This window comes from Podarcis muralis, chromosome 1 (genome assembly GCF_964188315.1).
Source record: "Podarcis muralis chromosome 1, rPodMur119.hap1.1, whole genome shotgun sequence".
Lineage (NCBI taxonomy): Eukaryota > Metazoa > Chordata > Lepidosauria > Squamata > Lacertidae > Podarcis > Podarcis muralis.
Genome location: NC_135655.1, coordinates 51,898,679 through 51,916,411, shown reverse-complemented (window position 1 = coordinate 51,916,411; position 17,733 = coordinate 51,898,679). Strand labels below are relative to the sequence as shown.

At 44.7% G+C, this 17,733-nt stretch overlaps 1 protein-coding gene across 2 annotated transcripts in view; it reads left to right on the top strand.

Moving 5' to 3' along the window:
- The window catches only part of PRDM11 (PR/SET domain 11), a 43,714-nt gene extending 33,992 nt beyond the window's left edge, over positions 1 to 9,722 (top strand). The window contains exons 6-8 of one of the 2 annotated variants that reach the window (XM_028727455.2): positions 434 to 621; positions 4,911 to 5,546; positions 6,326 to 9,722. In XM_028727455.2, the coding sequence (XP_028583288.2) occupies positions 434 to 621; positions 4,911 to 5,546; positions 6,326 to 8,487 (2,986 nt within the window). In that variant the 3' untranslated portion in view covers positions 8,488 to 9,722. The remainder of the gene's footprint in view (positions 1 to 433; positions 622 to 4,910; positions 5,547 to 6,325) is intronic. The other variant, XM_028727460.2, reaches the window with a different exon arrangement.
- Positions 9,723 to 17,733: the final 8,011 nt, after the last annotated feature.

Below are 17,733 nucleotides of genomic sequence, written 5' to 3'. Positions count from 1 at the left end.
TGTAAACATTTTACAAGCAGGCTTTTCGGATACTGAAGAGGAACCCGTGGCTCCCCAGGTGTTGGAATTCAACTCCCATTATCCCTGACCATTGGCCATGTTGGCTAAGGCTGCAGGGAGTTGCAGTGCAGCCACGTCAGGTGGGCTTCAGGTTCCCCGTCCCTCTTAAATGGGTTAAAAGCCTGCGCTGACAATGCTGGTCTTCCTAGACAGAGGCAACAACTATATACCAGATTCAAGAAGCTGTTTGATATTCCTTCGGTGTGCATGTTATTTCCTTGTAGCTTGTTGCATATCATTATTCATGCCATCCAATACTCCTCTGCCTGTGTCTCCCTTTTGAAGGTCACTCATGCTGCACTGTGGCTTCTGTATGTTTCCTTTCTGTCTAAGCCTCCTTGCAAGTCAAAAACTGCCCTGTCCTTGTTCTCAGGTATGTGGCCATATCCCGGGAGGAGAGAGAACAGAACCTCATGGCCTTCCAGCACAGCGAGAGGATTTACTTCCGGACCTGTCGAGACATCCGGCCAGGGGAGAGGCTAAGGGTCTGGTACAGCGAGGATTATATGAAGCGATTGCACAGCATGTCTCAGGAGACCATCAACAGAAACCTCACAAGAGGTGGGTGCCTTTCCCTTCCCTTTTCTGTCTCTGAGTTTGTTCTAGCATTCTTCTCTGACAAAGATGGCTCCTGAAGCAGCTACAAACATCTCTTTTTGGGGGGCAGGGGGTTAAAACCAGCAAACAAAACATTCCATATCACAAAATGACTGAAAGGAGCAGAATGGCTGGTTGAAATGAAATCCATCAAATAGCACTGTTGGGGCTGTGTGTGTGTGTGTGTGTGTGTGTGTGTGTGCCAGCTGATTTTATGCCTGCCTGTGAGTCAGAAGCATTAGGTTGAAAGAAATGCCCTTTGCTGGACTGGATTTTCTGGCTTGTGGTTCATTTTGTAGGGTCCTCTTCCCGTTGCAAAATAAATACCTAGAGGGACTTCACAATATTACACTGGTGACAAAGAGCAGCAGGCATTTATACACATCAGAGATATATCTTTTTATATAATAAAAATGTAAGGATGTCATCATGGGAGCCCTCGTTGGAGGATTTGTTGAGCCACATCACAATCCTGGAAGTCAGGGTGGGGTGGGGGAGCAAAAGTGAAGGCAGGTTGCACAACAGCAGTGGCCATGGATTGGGAGTGAGAAGAGAGAGACGCTGAGAGGGGAAGAGTGGTGATTTAAAACAATGGCAGAAGTTTGAGTAAATTGGGGATGAAGAGACAGCAATGGCAGCAGGGGGTTGGCAAGTGAAGTGGGACGCAGCTCCAGGTGTAGAGATAGATTGGTGGCGGTGCCCGTTAGCTGTTAAGTAATTTGAGGACAGGTTCTTTGGGGGGGGGGGATTTCTGCCAATAGTAGAGGAATCTCCCCCTTTTCTTACATGCGTTCTGTCCATAGGCCATCAGCCTAAGGCTGACAGGCATTTGCTGTATGGGAACTGTGGGTTCCTTCCTAGAGCGAGAGCCAGCTTCCATGAGTCAACTTGAAGGTGCTTCTCAACAGTCTCCAGCACTGATGAAAGAGGTTGGGAGAGAAGAATGGGGAGGAGGGACAAAGTTAAGTTGTGGTGGTCGCTTTTTCCTCCTGCTGCCTCCACAACCCTTTGTGGGTGTAAAATATTTTGTGTGTATCGGTGCAAAATGTAACAGGTGTCATGGCCCCGCAGTATGTGACGATGTTTGAAAGTGTGTGTGACTCTTGAATGGGACTCCGCAGAGTAGAAGGGTCCATACACTTCCACCCTGGTCTTGCGCAGCTCCAGTCCTGTCTTCTTTGGTTTCACTAAAAGAACTTTCCTAAGTTCTTAGCCATGCCCAGTTCTGGGGGGTAGAAGTAAACACAGCAAAGGTAAAGGAAAGTCCTTTCTGACCATTCCAATAAAAGGATCTCAGGTGTGTGTGGTGGTTGTGGTGGGGAATTGCCTGAAATCTCAGAGAGCAAGTCATTACTGAACTAGGCAGGCCAATGGTATTTCTCAGAATCAGGCAGTTCTGTATATCCTATGGGCCATGTCTGCATGAGAACGTACTCTGCTGCTAAATCACAAGTGCAGGGCGCAGATGCTGAATGAAAAGGTACAGTCTGGCACAAGGGTGTCTGTTGCACAGAGCTCTGTCTACAACTCGGGTTGGGCTTTATGTGCAAAAACAAGCTAGAAATATTGTGTGTGTGTGTTTTTTAAAAAGTACATAAATACCTTGTCAGTGTCCGTTTCATCACCACAAACCGCAACAGGAAATCCTATGCAGTCGCCTCTTGAGTATTCTTTCATTGAAACACCCGTGTTCCGGAAAAGGTTGACATTCATTTGGTTAATGACAGCGCAATATATTATGTAGTTCTACACACAGAAAGAGTAGCTGGAAGCCAAATTCAGCATTTGGCTTTTAAAAAATTCAACACTAGAACAACGTGCAGAATTCATGCATCTCCGTCTAATGAGCATTTTTGTTAAAAGTTCCTCGGCATTTTGATTTAAGAAAGTGGCTTCAAATTTTGATAAGGTCTAACTGGTGGATACCCAAGAGTTCTTAAATTTGGATCTGAACTTGCTGCCTTCCTGACAAAAATAGGCAACTTGTGACTAAAATCTTCCCCTGACTGGAGATTAATCCCAATGTGGGGTTTAATTGCTCGTAATGGTGCAATTCACATATTGGGGCGGTTGGCAGTCCTTCACCATGGAAGAGTTCTTGCAGTTCTGGTGCATTTTATTGGTTGCCTTTTATCTAGTACATACTCTTCGTTGGTTAAAAAGCTGTCCCCAATTAATTGGGCAGCACTTAAAAAAAAAGTTAAGTAATTTTGATTCAAGAACTTTACATAATCTATCTGTGCAGACATTGCTGTATAAAAGGCATTCCCTCTTCTCTGTTGCAAATGACCGTGATGATGGTTGCTGCAGAAGGTGCTTGCCTAACCTAAAAACAGAGAGGGGATGCTTTTCTTCAGAAGCACTGCTTTATCCATATGCAAATGTATACAGAGTCAATTACTTAATTGACTAAAACCACCAAATGACTAAAATAGCAACCTTTCTATAAGCTGTGCAAATTAAGCGCATTTGCACATATTTAGTCATTTCCCTTAATTTGTTTGTCTCGTGTAGTTAGTCATAGGGTTGGAATCCAGAGCTGTGCAGAGCAGAATTCCACAAACTGGATGCTTCTCTAGGCAGAAGTGGAGGGATGTGAATTTTGCTGATTCTCTCTTCCCCTTGTAGTGTTGCGTGCCTTACCCACCCACCCACCCCCACCTGCTCTGGACGGTTGGGACACCCTCCAAAACATCGTAGGAGGGGGATGCAGGAGAAGAGGAAACAAGTGAAAATTACCTCTCTCTGCCCACCCACCCACCCACTCTGGTCCATTGCACACAGCTGCAGCATGCACTGGATCCAACTTACTTTTGTAAACAAAAAGGAGCTCTTCCATTCACAGAATAGCAGGTCTGGACCCAAACCATAGCCCCTAGTACCTCCCTAAGCCTGGCACCAAAGCTTTGCCTGCCAGCACTCACCCACCCTTGGCCCACCTTCTAAGGTTCCATCAAGTAGTGCCCAAACACATTTTTAATTTAATTTTTCCTCCCGTGAGCGTTAGTAACGTGTTTTGTGTTTACAATGAAGATGGGTCCCTCAGGTTGATTGATTCTGTACTTAATACCAAATTACATACTATCATCAGATTACATGCACTGCTGTCCATATTTAGAATGGAAATAGAAGCCCAGTTGTGATCTACTCTTGTCCAAGAATACAGTGTAATTTGGAAGGGGAAAAGATCTGCCATGTCTAATCTGGACCTCCAGCCAGTTGTCATACCCTTGAAAACTAATTAGGCTGTGGCATGAGCTCAGTCTTGCCTGGCTTCTTCATCTCTATAGCCAGACTCTAAGACTTGCGGCGTCAACAGATAAATGCTGATAATGAGGTGCCCGTGCACCATCACACTATCTGGAATTGTACTCACCTTCGTAGCAGCTTTAGACTTGCAGTTGTTCAGGACTTTGTTGGCAGCGTTTGAAATTCCTATATAGCTCTCACAAAAGCACACACGTGTTTCAAAATATATACATAGCAGCATAAAACAGCACCTTGTTTGGGAAGCAACCATGTGTCTTGATGCTTGGAGTTATTTGCAAGATAAGAAGAAAGATGGAAATTGAACCAAACCCATCATCTTCTGAATTTCCAGGTAAGGATATATGGCTACTCCCTTTGTTTTAAGTAACTGCTAGTATGCACAACCTCTCCGCTTTATTTTGGTGAACTTTGGCTAGGGGCCATACTTTTAGCAATCTTGTCGGGACCAACCTTGGAGGTCACTCAGAAGTCCTACCTCATTTTGCTAGTAAGTGATATGGGAAATGAGATAGTGATTTCCTTGTGTTCTCATGCTTCCTGTCATTCTGGAATAAAAAAGTGGTCCTTCAAGCCTACAGGTTTCACATGGAAATTTCTGCATCACACACTTCATGTATTATTTACCGGATACGTTTTACCAAGTAAAAGTTATCTTTTCAACAAACCAACACATTCAACATTATTGTCTCATTCCAGCACAGGTTGGCTGCCTGTTATTTTAGACCACCTTCCTATAGTTTGTCTTCTCTTAAAACCATCTGAGGCCTACTTCTGTATGGCTGCCTCCTAGAGACTGTTTTCCCTTTTAAACAAATCTCCAGTCTTAGGTTTCCTGAGACCTTCATTCCAATAAGTTCCCTTATTGGTAATGCAAACATGTGAAAAATGAAGATTTGTGTGCTCCCAGTTTGCTTTTGCTTTGGGGTGAGGAATGTTGCGGAATTCCCACTGATAATTCCAACTCCTGATTTTTTTCTTTCTAGGAGATAAAAAATTACTAAGGGAAAGGTCAGAAAGAAATCTAGAAAACCAAGACGATATGAGCTACCCCCTCGAGCTCACCACATCAAAGCAAGGGAAGAGTTCCTACAAGCGCAGCTTTGAAGAAGGTGTGTCTCAACCCCAAACGAAGAAGAAGAAAATAGACCTCATCTTCAAAGATGTTCTAGAGGCTTCCCTAGAGCCAACAAAGATGGAAGAGCACAAGGTGATAAAGAATTCTGCTCCTTCCACTAGAAAGTCCTCCAGATTTCAAGCGCGAGATGCCTCGGAAGGTTGTGGGCCTGGTATTCATCACAGCTCTCCAAATCACAGTAGAGGCAGGAATGAGGGTGAGTGGAAAGTCCCCCGCAGCTCCAAAGACATTGGCCTGCTGGAAGACGAAGGGGAAGAGGCCTTGTCATTTAAAGTGAACAGCCCCACCGATCTGTCTCTGGCATCGACTCAGGATGATGCCCTTGAGATCCCAACAACTTCATTGTGTCCCAACTGTGTACGGTTGAAGAAGAAGATTCGCGAGTTGCAGGCTGAACTAAACATGCTAAGATCTGGCAAGTTAGCCGAGGCACCTCTACTACCTCCTCAGGTACCTGAGTACCAAGCATTTTCATACCCCTCAGGTAAGTTGCACACAAGAAAAGTGTTCCTCAAACACTGTATAAGGAGTGCCATTTTGTTTGACATTCGTGACTAAATATGTTCCAGCATTGAGTGTTCTGAGAAGCACCTGAGGTCTCGTTGGTGGGTTTCATGAAGCAGGAACGTAGTCTTCTGAGCAAGTGGTCTTGGGATTGTGACTGTAATGATGAAACATGATGTTTCTTTTCACTGTAATCAGGCACCTTCAATAAAAAAATTCCATTGCAGCGAATTTGTTTGCTGTATTCTTGATGCATTCCCTTGCAGGAGAAAGAACAGCATATTGTTGTTTTTGAATCTTACCTAGAAATTGCAACTGACTCTCTTATGTTGAATATGAAATATACTGGCTTGTGGCATGTGTGTGAAGTATGTCATTAATGTTTTCCCTTTTTCTCTTATCTAAAGGATTTTGTTGGTTGAATGCAAGTGTGCATTTCTTTACGAAGCTCTTTTGATTTCATTTTGGGACATGCTCTGTCATTGATGCCCTTTTGTGAATATGAAAGTAGTCAGAATATCAGAGTGGCATTTGCTACCCAGGCTTGCATGGACTCTTGGAAATTATGATTTTTGATAATGAGGGGGTCTTGGAATGTTTATAAACCAAAATTTACTCTAGTAACATGTTCATTATTGCTGCAAATGGTATGAGTAGCCAAGGGGGGCATGTGGGATAGTTGTCTAACAGTTTTGTGTTGTTTCTTACAACCCTACCTTAAACTTTCTCCATTTTCCCCTCATTTCTTTTCTTTCGCAGCTTCGGAAAGCATCATGTCTGTTCCCACCATCATGGAGGACGACGACCAAGAAGTGGATTCAGCAGACGAATCTGTCTCCAATGACATGATAACAGCCACAGACGAGCCTTCCAAATTGTCCGCCGTCACCAGGAGGATTCGGCGCTTCAAGCAAGAGTGGCTCAAGAAGTTTTGGTTTCTGAGGTACTCCCCGACGCTCAACGAAATGTGGTGCCATGTCTGCCGCCAGTATACGGTGCAATCCTCTCGGACTTCGGCTTTCATCATTGGCTCCAAGCAGTTCAAGATACACACAATCAAACTTCACAGCCAGAGCAACCTCCACAAGAAGTGCCTGCAACTTTACAGGCTCAGGATGCACCCGGAGAAGACGGAAGAGATGTGCCGAAATATGACTCTGCTCTTCAACACAGCCTACCATTTAGCGATGGAAGGCCGGCCCTATTGTGACTTCAGGCCTCTTGCGGAACTACTGAGAAAGTGTGAGCTCAAAGTGGTGGATCAGTATATGAACGAGGGAGACTGTCAAATCTTGATCCACCACATTGCGCGAGCTCTTAGAGAAGATCTCGTCGAACGGGTCAGGCAATCTCCCTTCCTCAGCATCATTTTGGACGGGCAGAGCGACGATTTGCTTGCCGACACAGTTGCGGTTTACGTGCAGTATATCAGCAGCGATGGGCCTCCGGCCACTGAATTCCTCTCTCTCCAGGAGCTGGGCTTTTCTGCAACCGATAGCTACATCCAAGCATTAGATAGGGCTTTCTCCGCCCTGGGAATCCGGCTGCAGGATGAAAAGCCGAGTGTTGGTTTGGGAGTCGATGGTGCTAACATCACTGCCAGCCTTAGAGCTAACATGTACATGACAATCAGAAAGACTCTGCCTTGGCTGCTCTGTCTGCCTCTTATGGTACACAAGCCGCACTTGGAGATATTGGATGCGATTAGTGGGAAAGAGCTTCCTTGCCTGGAGGAGCTAGAGAACAATCTGAAGCAGTTACTCAGCTTTTACCGTTACTCTCCCAGGCTGATGTGCGAGCTGAGGGTCACTGCTGCTACTCTCTGTGAAGAAACTGAGTTTTTGGGAGACATCAGAGCAGTGAAGTGGATCATCGGGGAGCAGAATGTCCTCAATGCTCTGATCAAGGATTACTTGGAAGTGGTGGCCCATCTCAAAGATGTCAGCGGCCAAACACAAAGAGCAGATGCGTCTGCCATTGCCTTGGCTCTCCTGCAGTTCCTCATGGACTACCAGTCGATTAAGCTGATCTACTTCCTGCTGGACGTCATCGCCGTGCTTTCGCGCCTTGCCTTTGTCTTCCAAGGCGAATACCTCCTTGTGTCGCAGGTGGATGACAAAATCGAGGAAGCCATCCAAGAGATCAGCAGGCTCTCCGATTCTCCCGGCGAGTATCTCCAGGAGTTTGAGGAGAGCTTTCGAGAAAGCTTCAATGGCGTCGCTGTGAAAAACCTACGGGTGGCGGAAGCCAAATTCCAGTCCATTCGAGAAAAGATATGCCAGAAGACCCAGGTGATTCTAGCTCAAAGGTTTGAACCTCGCAGCCGGGCATTTGTGAAAGCCTGCCAAGTGTTTGACCTCGCAGCTTGGCCGAGGAGCGCAGAGGAGCTCATGAGCTATGGCAGGGAAGACATGGTGCAGATTTTCGAGCACCTCGAAGCCGTGCCAACCTTTTCCACAGAAGTGAGCAGAGAAGGCATGGACCCCAGGGGGAGCTTGCTCATGGAATGGCGGGAACTCAAGGTGGATTATTATACCAAAAATGGTTTCAAAGATTTAATCGGCCACATTTGTAAATACAGGCAGAGGTTTCCTCTTTTAAACAAAATCATCCAGATCCTCAAAGTTCTTCCCACCTCCACAGCCTGCTGCGAAAAGGGTCGCAATGCCCTGCAGAGAGTGCGCAAGAACAATCGCTCTCGGCTCACCCTGGAGCAGCTCAGTGACCTTTTGACAATTGCTGTTAACGGACCACCTATTGCCAACTTCGAAGCCAAGAGGGCACTAGATAGTTGGTTTGAGGAGAAATCTAGCAATAGTTACGCACTGTCTGCAGAAATGCTGAGCAGGATGTCCTCCCTGGATCAGAAGCCAGTGCTGCAGAGCATGGACCACGGGTCGGAGTTTTACCCTGATATTTAGCAAGGAATGCCTCTCGTTTAGAAAGCTGTTGAATCCCTTTTTTAAAGAGAAAAAAAATCAATACTCTAAGCTTTGATATAGTATATGAAATATATATATATATTATATATGTATGTATGTAAAGCCCAACACTGAAAATTTAAAACTTATCTGATGGAAGCTAAGAGGAATTTTTATGAATGAGACAAGACTTAACATTTACTGACATCTTCAACCGTGGCAGCTGCAATGTAGGTGGCAACATTTCATTCTTCAGAATCATGTGCTGGGGCCATAGTCTATATTTTCAAACTGAATCGATGTTATAAGCTAGACGTGGCAGGCCAATGTCATCCTACTTCTCATTATGCTTCTGTGTGTATGTCTTCTCTCTTTCTGTCTCTCCTGCTCTCTCTGTTTCTTTGTTAGTTAGCGATTGAGCCATTTCAGCCCTCCACTAATGATGCTTGGGATTTTGGAGCCCAGTGCCTACATTTTGGTATTTCTTTTCCAGCTTCCCAATTTTCACGTAGGCTACAGTGGATTCTTGCAGCTTCTTCTGATGATCTGGTTCATTTTCTGTTGTTTCTGTCAATTGGCCCATGATGCCCCTTCCTTGGTCTTAACCACCGGTGGGCATTTTCAGTGTAAGGCAAAACCTTTTTTCTGCTACTCCAGTGAAAATTCTACTAACGATTCATGTATCTTACAATATTGATAGCATGTTCAGATGAAAATAGCATAATGCAGAAGATGGGGAACTATTGGGGTGGGGTGGGGTGTTTTTGCATTTATATTTTTATATAGTAGACAATGAGAAAAATTAAATAAAACTCTTTACTGAAAACCCGGGCTGCTGTGGAAGCTAGAGAGCCAACGAGTCAAAGCCCCATAACAGGGCAGAGACTCCAGGGCTTAAAATATGTATGCTAATTTTATGTTATTTATACTCGGTCTTTATCATCATAAATGGGTTGTGTCTTTGTTTGGGTTTTTATAACAAGTATAAGAATGCCTGCCATGTTTCTGTGGCAGGGGATATCAATGCAAGATCCGTCGTTGATTGTCGTCACATGGCAAGGTCCTCTTAGGGGTTCACATATCCTCCGTTGAGTAAGGTTTGAAGTTCAGTCATCTGGCAAAAGAAAAAACTGAATGCTGTATTTATTCCTGTGAACTGCTTCTTTCAAAGGGGTGCATGGTATGGCAACATATTTGCAGCTCAAATAAACACATCTGTGGAGATTTTTTTTTTTTTTTTTTTTACTACCCCAACGCTTCAGGTTAAATAAGCCAAAATGAGCACAAAACCTCCACTGCTGACTGTGCCTTGCCCTGCTAATATTGCAGAAAGCAGCACCACAACAATAATGGACAATCACAGGAATAAAATGATTTTTTTTGCCCGGAACTACTAGGATGGCATGTTTCCAGAGGGACTAACCTTATGCCAGTCGGCATTGTTTTGGAAATACAGCAATGACGTCAGTTACACTGAACTTTTCCATATCCCCTCTCTCCACACACACCCTGCCATTTTCCCCCTGACCCTTCCTATTGGTCTTGGTGCTAAAGTATCTCTGGAACCGATGCTGCTAGCTGCTAGCTTTTCATTTATATAAATATATGATTTTATTTTTTAAACCGTACGTTTTCAGTGGTAATGTAGCATGTTGTTAAAGCAGTCTCTCTTAGGGTATATCTGCACCAGCTTCCTTCACGGTGTCTTTTCCTTCTCCTCTTTTTCGCTCAGTGGAAATGTCCCAGGAATAATCTTTTAGCATTGTTCCCATACATGCGCGATTCTTATATCCAGGACTCAAAGCTCATTCCCTCCACCCTGCAACTGCTCAATGAAAAACAAAGAAAGCCCCAGATACCTTGATGTGTTGTCATACAAAAGAACTAGGGATCGAGGCTTCGTGCTTTGTGGCGTCTCCACGGGATTGTAAAGCAGTTGGGGCTGTTAAGAGAACTCAGCCCGGCTGCTTCCAGACAAAAGGAAAGCGGGGTGGGAGGGAAGATAGCTGAAGGATTTAGTGAGTTGTCTTATGATAAATGCACAACAGTAGCATAAGAAGCGGCACATAGGCAAAAAGAGAAAGATGATGGGTCGAAGCAGTGGTTTTCAACCAGTGTGTTGTAGCACCGTGGGGTGTCTTGAATGATGGTCGGGGCGCCACAGGCAACACTGGCCTCTGTCCCTCTTTCCTTCCCTCCCTCCTCTGATGCCCTCTCACGTCTCTGCCTCCCAAAGGCTTGCACAACTGTTTGTTGCAGCAGCCCTGGATACAAGGTCCAAGGCTGACCAAGGTGTGCTTCCCAGACCCCTGTGGGACAGTGTGAGGAGGCACCTCTCTTTGGGGCAGGGGGGTGCAGCTCAGAGATGGAGGGAGGCAGCTGTAGCTGACTGGCGGACTCCCAAGGAGAAGGGAGTGGTGAGGAGGCTGAGGAACACTGCACAAGGGAGGGTGTTCGAAAAGCTCTGAGGGGCTTCTGGCTCTGCAGGCAAGGGGTGACACAACTGGGCTCCTGAGCCCCACGGGGTGCCGCAGAAAGAATGCAGTTGGTCAAGGGAGCCGTGGACCCAAACAGGTTGAAAACCTCTGGGTTGAAGAATGAGCCAGAGGGAGAAGCTCTGGGGTAGGACAGTTGTAATTGTATGGGAGTTAGTGCTTTTTTAAAAATGTGGCACTGACTTGCATATGAAAGCAGAGGGGGGGGAAGCAGGAATTGAGAAATTATCCTAGGCAATCAGGGACAGCAAACAGAATCAGGTGCAGATTGCAGCAGCTCTTTGTTCAGAAAAACAACAACTGGTGCAGATATACCGTACTTTTGGTCCAGCCCTCGCCGACTCGGTGCCCTCCTCCAGCTTTGGACCACAACTTGTATCAGCCCCGGCTGAAAGTGGAGAGCGTGAGGTTGGCGAAGGCTGCTTTAGTCACTTCCACTGCCAGGGTTCATGCACTGCCTTCTCACTCCGCACACAGATATGCACATACACACACAGAGAATGAAGCAGCGGCACAGAGATCTGTGCCTTGTCTGCGTTCTTGTAGCCTCTCTTCCAACTTGACAAGTAGCATTTTATGTTGGACTTTAGAAATTCCTTGTCTGCAATATTACCTGCTTTGGGCTGATGGTAGGGAGTGAGACTGATGAGCACAGAAGGAAGATTTGTTAGGAAATGTTAAAAGAGTTGCATAGTTTTGATCATTTTTGACAGCGGTTAAGGCATCGTTGGTATTAACGCTACAATGGTAACTTAATGTAGAATGTTTTTACATGATGCTATTCTAAACATAGAAACAACTGCTGGGATTTGGAGAGCCTTGGTGTGACCCAAGGCCATCTACATACCATGGGGGATGAGAGATTAGCATTATCAGCACTAGTTTGCACAACTAAGAGGCTTCCATTCACCCTTGTGTTGGTTTACTGGTGATATTAACTCCAAGAGAGTGGTTACCACTCACTGAAGTGGGGGGTGGGGAGTATAAATGCTTTGCTTCTATATTCTTACTGTCAGTGGTTTTTGGCCATTTTATAGGCCCTGTAGATTATGACCCAGCTGTCCCAATACTCATAATCTGATTGTTTTAATTGGTTCATTTCAGATAAATAACAGAGGCTCTGGTGGAAATGATGATAAGGCTAGATAAAAACAATTTCAGAATTTAGAAGACGGTTTGTTAGTTGAAGCACTCCCAATATGTGCTAATGTTAGAGTGCGTACACTAGACAGTGCCTAAGGTGAATCCAACCACAATTTACATTAGGAAACCATTTCTGTATATGGTTTCTGAAACATTGTTCCTCAGGGTCGTGGGTTTTTGCTCCACATTGGGCAAAAGATTCCTTCAATGCAGAGGCTTGGGCCAGGTGACCTTCATGGTTCCTTCGAACACTACGGTTCTATGATTCTTAAAGCAGGAACAATTGGCCTAGGGCTAGGTAATCTGCATTTTGCTTTGCCTGTGATCCCTCTTCATTATTGGTCTGAAGAAGAAACACGTTGCTAGAACACTGGTTGTTTTTAGCCTCTTTGGGGAGAGAGTAAGATGCTACTCATTAAATGTTCATGAGCTCACCTGGATCATTCCTCTTCTGTAGTTGCTTATATTCAGGAGATGTGTTCTTGTGCTCTGATGCTCAAGCATCCGTGGGTTGCAGGAGGCGTAATATTAAATCACCTGTAGGGTATGTCTAGAATGTTGTGTAAACGGGCAAGAAAATGAAATATTTGCAATGACCAGCATGCAGAGAACAGAAAATGGCACATGCTTCTGTGAAAGCTTCCTCTTCTCTCCCATTTTGGGGTTTTGTGTGTGTTTGTGTAAACATTTGGCCATACTGTAATACATGCAGAACACAATCCAGTTTAAATTAAGCAATTTTAAATCTTTGTTTCAGTGAAAGAGGCAATCAGGTGCTTAATTCACTCGCATTAAAATCAGTGGTGCTTAACTGTGGCTGGGCCATATTTTACATCATCTGCCACTATTTTCCCCCATAGCGTTAGTAGTTTAACTATAAATAGATAATCCAGGTTGGTTAAAATGAGACTGAAATCGTCCATGGCTTGGTTTACATTCACAGTCTTACCTGTGATGTTATACATGTGATAGGTTTCCACATCTGAGCTCCAAAATTACAAAACTGCTTATTGCTTTTTAATTTCATGTACAATCTCCCATTCAGAGTCCAGGTTCTCTCTATTCAATGAAAATGTTCTCTATCTGAATTTTTTTTACTACCAAAATACATCAATTACAGTGGTACCTTGAGTTAAGAACTAAATTCGTTCCGGAGGTTTGTTCTTAACCTGAAACTGTTCTTAACCTGAGGTACCACTTTAGCTAATGGGGCCTCCCGCTGCCACCACGTGATTTCTGTTCTCATCCTGAATCAAAGTTCTTAACCCAAGGTACTACTTCCGGGTTGTAACCTGAAGCATCTGTAACCCGAGGTACCACTGTAAGCATGCCTGCATCTTTAAGCCCCTGAAAGCATGTTGCACCTTGTAATGGACTGTTTAGTTAAATCAAAAGGTGAAAGGTATTACTAAAGTAAAACCCTAGCTCTGTCGAAATCGCGTCCACTTCAGTGAAGACATAATTTTCTTATCTAAGATTTGGTTTCACACTTAGTAATTTGACCAGTTGTCAAGAATCCAACCTGTTAATGCTATGCAAAATGGTATTTGTTGGTATCCTATGATGAAGAAAAAAATTGCTAAATATTCTAAAGTACAGGGACAACATAAGGACTTGATGAGTGTGTGATCATACACATGGGTCTTAGTTAGGGTATGCTTATCAGCAGCCAGGTAAATAAGAATGCTGGCTGAAGATTGCATTGTGAATGTTGTACCGCCAGGTAAAACAATGTTGTATTACTGTTGTGTATCGCTTTTGCGAGGAGGGGTGCTGCCTCCAGCAGTTGTGTTGAATAGAATATTTGTTTATGCTCAGTTGCTATGATTTAGCTCAGTGTTTCCCAACCTTGGGCCTCCAGCTGTTTTTGGACTACAACTCCCATCATCCCTAGCTAGCAAGACCAGTGGTCAGGGATGATGGGAATTGTAGTTCAAAAACAGCTGGAGGCCCAAGGTTGGGAAACACTGATTTAGCTATCTGTTTGGTCACAGTCAAACTAAATAGAGGCTGGGAAAAGAGGACACTAGAGGGCGTCTGGTGTTAAGATGTTTGTGGATGTGTAGCACAGCCAAATAGCACAAGAGAAGGAAGCTATTGCCTGCGCTTGATGGTACTTCAAAATGCCTTGTATAGGTTTCTCCTGCAGTGAGGAGGAGATAAAAAGGAGCCTGACTCTAAAGTATCCAATTCAAGGAGATCCAACTGGGATCGGGAATCCTGTCACATTCAGGCAATGGATGTGTGATCTCTTAAATCTCTAAACCAGTGTTTCCCAAACTTGGGTCTCCAGCTGTTTTTGGACTACAATTCCCATCACCCCTGGCCACTAGTCTTGCTAGCTAGGGATGATGGGAGTTGTAGTCCAAAAGCAATTGGAGACCCAAGTTTGGGAAGCACTGCTCTAAATGATAAAAAGATACAGCTTGTAATGAAATGCTTCCTTCTTGCTGAGCACCTGATTGATTCATCTGTTCATATCTATATCTGTACCTTAAGTTGTGGAGTTCTAACTTTAAGGAGGTCTCATTGCAGATCTCCCAGCTATCTTTTATAACTCAGGCTCTTCTACAGATGTATGTGTCTGTTTGTCAGAAACACACTAAGCCCGCACTGATGCTACCTTGCATGCAGACTGCCAGGGGTGCACAAAAGTCAAATTGCCATGGCCATCAAGCCAAATGCAACAGGGATTGTGGTAAGGAAACAGAAAGCCAAAGCTTCCTACATTAGCAAAGCACAGTGAGGACACAAGCATAGAATCATAGAGCTGTAGAGTTGAAAGGGACCCCGAGGGTCCTCTAGTCCAACCCCGCTGCAATACACAAACAGTGCAGACATGTATGGTTCTGGCACACTTTGGGGCTATCAGTTGATCTTTCTAGCCAGTTGTCTGCAGTTCTGCTGGTCTGGACTCTCAGTGGCCATTCAGAGATACTGATCCCACAGGATAAACACAGCCACTAAGACAGAGCTTGCAGAACATATGACCCTCCAGATCTCAACAGTCTACAACTCCTGTGGATGCCTGATCATTGTCTATTTGGGCTGGGGCTATGGGAGTTTTAACAATGTCTGCAGGGCTGCAAGCTAGCTACCTCTGCAGTGAGAGGTCTTTCAGGTTATGTTTCAGCTAATGCTATGTTTCAGCTCATAAGATGAGCCTGTCATTTGTATAGCTAAGACACGCATTGGGTTAGTAGCACCCCTTGATGGTAAAAGTCTATCTCAGAAACAGTAGAATACTGGTACTATGCAATTCCTGTGTCCGTCTGGAGGCAAGTGAAATATGTATGCATGAAACCTGATTTAAGTCTACAGTGCATCCTCTTGAAAGGGGCGGACTAAGGGGCAGATGTGAGCCTTGAAAGTCCTGTTGCTTCCATTGGGATTTCATCGCACCTGACTTCCTCTGGATTGCCCTCATTTGGCATTGACCCAGCTAAATTCAAGCACTTTTAACATTTCACTGCTTTTCAAGGGGAAATTCCCATTAAACCCAGTGGGGCAAAGGACTTTGGCTAGACATAATCTATACACAGCACGTCCCTATATAGCAACCCACACGATGTAAGAAATGAATCCACATGCCTATATATCACTATATAAGACTGTATATTTAGATATGTATCTGTTTTCAATAGATATAAATATGAAATTTAGGGAGAAAATAGGTTGTCCTATTGCAAATGAAGGCCCTGCATTTTGGGGAGAGGCATAAAGTACTTAAGGCTAAAATTTTGCTGGTAAGCATGGCAGCATGCCAAATGAAGCCTATGATAGCAATAGTGGGACCATCTTGCAATGGATGCGGGTGAACATTTCATCTGTTTTGTGTGTTGACACGGACAGTAAATGCCTTTGGCTAAGATGTATCTGACCCAGTTGCGCACTTTCCCCCTCTGCTTGTTTTGACTTTCTGAGTGCAGGTTGAAATGCAACTTGCGCTCTCCCCCACCGTTCCAGTTTGTATTGTTCAGTGGCCAGCAAAGCAGAATGATCCGATGAATTTGAAGTGCAGTCCCTGGAGGCGGAAGGCCGAGTCCCATTGCCGTCAGAGAGCGGTACTTGATGCTCTGTTTAGGGTAGGGATGCAGCGCTCATTTGCACAAGGAACAGAGTGCAGTCGAAGAAGAAGAGAGATGGGTGGCATCCCAGCGGTTGTTGGACTCCATCTCCCATGGCCATCAGTGATCATGAGAGCTGTAGTCCTGCAGTAGGTGGAGAGCCACAGATTCTCCAGCCTCGGTACATGGCGAGGAGGTTTAGCACAGGAAGAAAAGCTCTGAGTGCAGTGATTAAAATAGGTAAATTGATTTAGCTGGGGAGTCAGTGCAGCTCCTCGGCTACTACCATCTTGTCTGGCTGCTTTTCAAAGAGCTGCTGCTTTTTTCATTGTTAAATGAGCAAATCAGATAGCTTTCGGGGTGGGCAGTGGAGTTGTGTCATTAGAGAATACTGCAACCTGAATGCTCATTTTTATTTTTATTTTATTGGTGTTGGCAATGAGGCATTATGACTAGACCACTCCAGCAAAACAATGTTAATGTGATGATATCCTTTTTAATATGAATGGCAGATCCAAGCCACCGTTTCCGGTGACCGTCCTTTGTGAAATACGTGTTGAGAGGTCTTCCAGCTGGACGGCCTCTTCCTCTGCTCTGGTCAAAGCCATTAAGATGAAGTTAGCACAACTACTTCATACCAGGAAGAGGCGGGAGGGAGGGGAGGATAAAAGGTTTTGGACTTCCCTCCATACAGACACTATGTAACGACTTGCGCAAGTTTTTTTTGAGAAAGACAAATATTACTGCTATTGGGGGCTCGGGGTGGGGGGTGAATGTGGGAACAGTTTTTCCTCAACCGACTACTTGCACTGACTGGTGTTGCGCAGCTACACATTTAGAGAGCTTGTGCCACACACACACACACACACACACACACACACACACTCTTATGGTGATGATGCAGGCAATGTGCGTCAGGCCTTTGTCGCCACCACACAACTCTGGAAACCCACCTCAGTTACAAACCGGGCCTACCTGAACCTCTGCCCCCTGCCCCCCAACCAAGCTTCAGGACTGTAGAGTGTAATCCCATAGAATAACAGCTACCTAGAAAACATGATCCTCAGGACTGAACCTCATGGATAAGTTACCTTCTCATGGCTACTGGACTCTTTACCAGCCTGCAAGCTGCCAGCAAGGCACCCTCGCTCTGTAAAATAATTTTTTTTTAAAAAAAACCTGTCAGGCACTTCACCTCATGTATAGAAAAAGCCTTCCCAGCCACTGCTGGGGAGACACATCACTCAAACTGTAATTTTAGAAATGCAACAGGAGGGCTGCTGGACGTCTCCTTTTCAGGCTTCCCCACAAACTCACTTTACGAAGAATCGAGGAGGTGTGTGAAGATAACCTCCTCGCATTTTGCCTTTCCCCCCTTTCCCTTCACAACCCCGTCCCCAACTGTTAGCTTGAACCATGCACACGTGTAAATGAGGGGAGGGGAGAAACAATCTAGAAATCTTATTATTACATATGTATTAAAATGTTAATATCACACTTTTTCTGACAATGTTTTAAAGAAAAGAAAAAAAGTTATTACT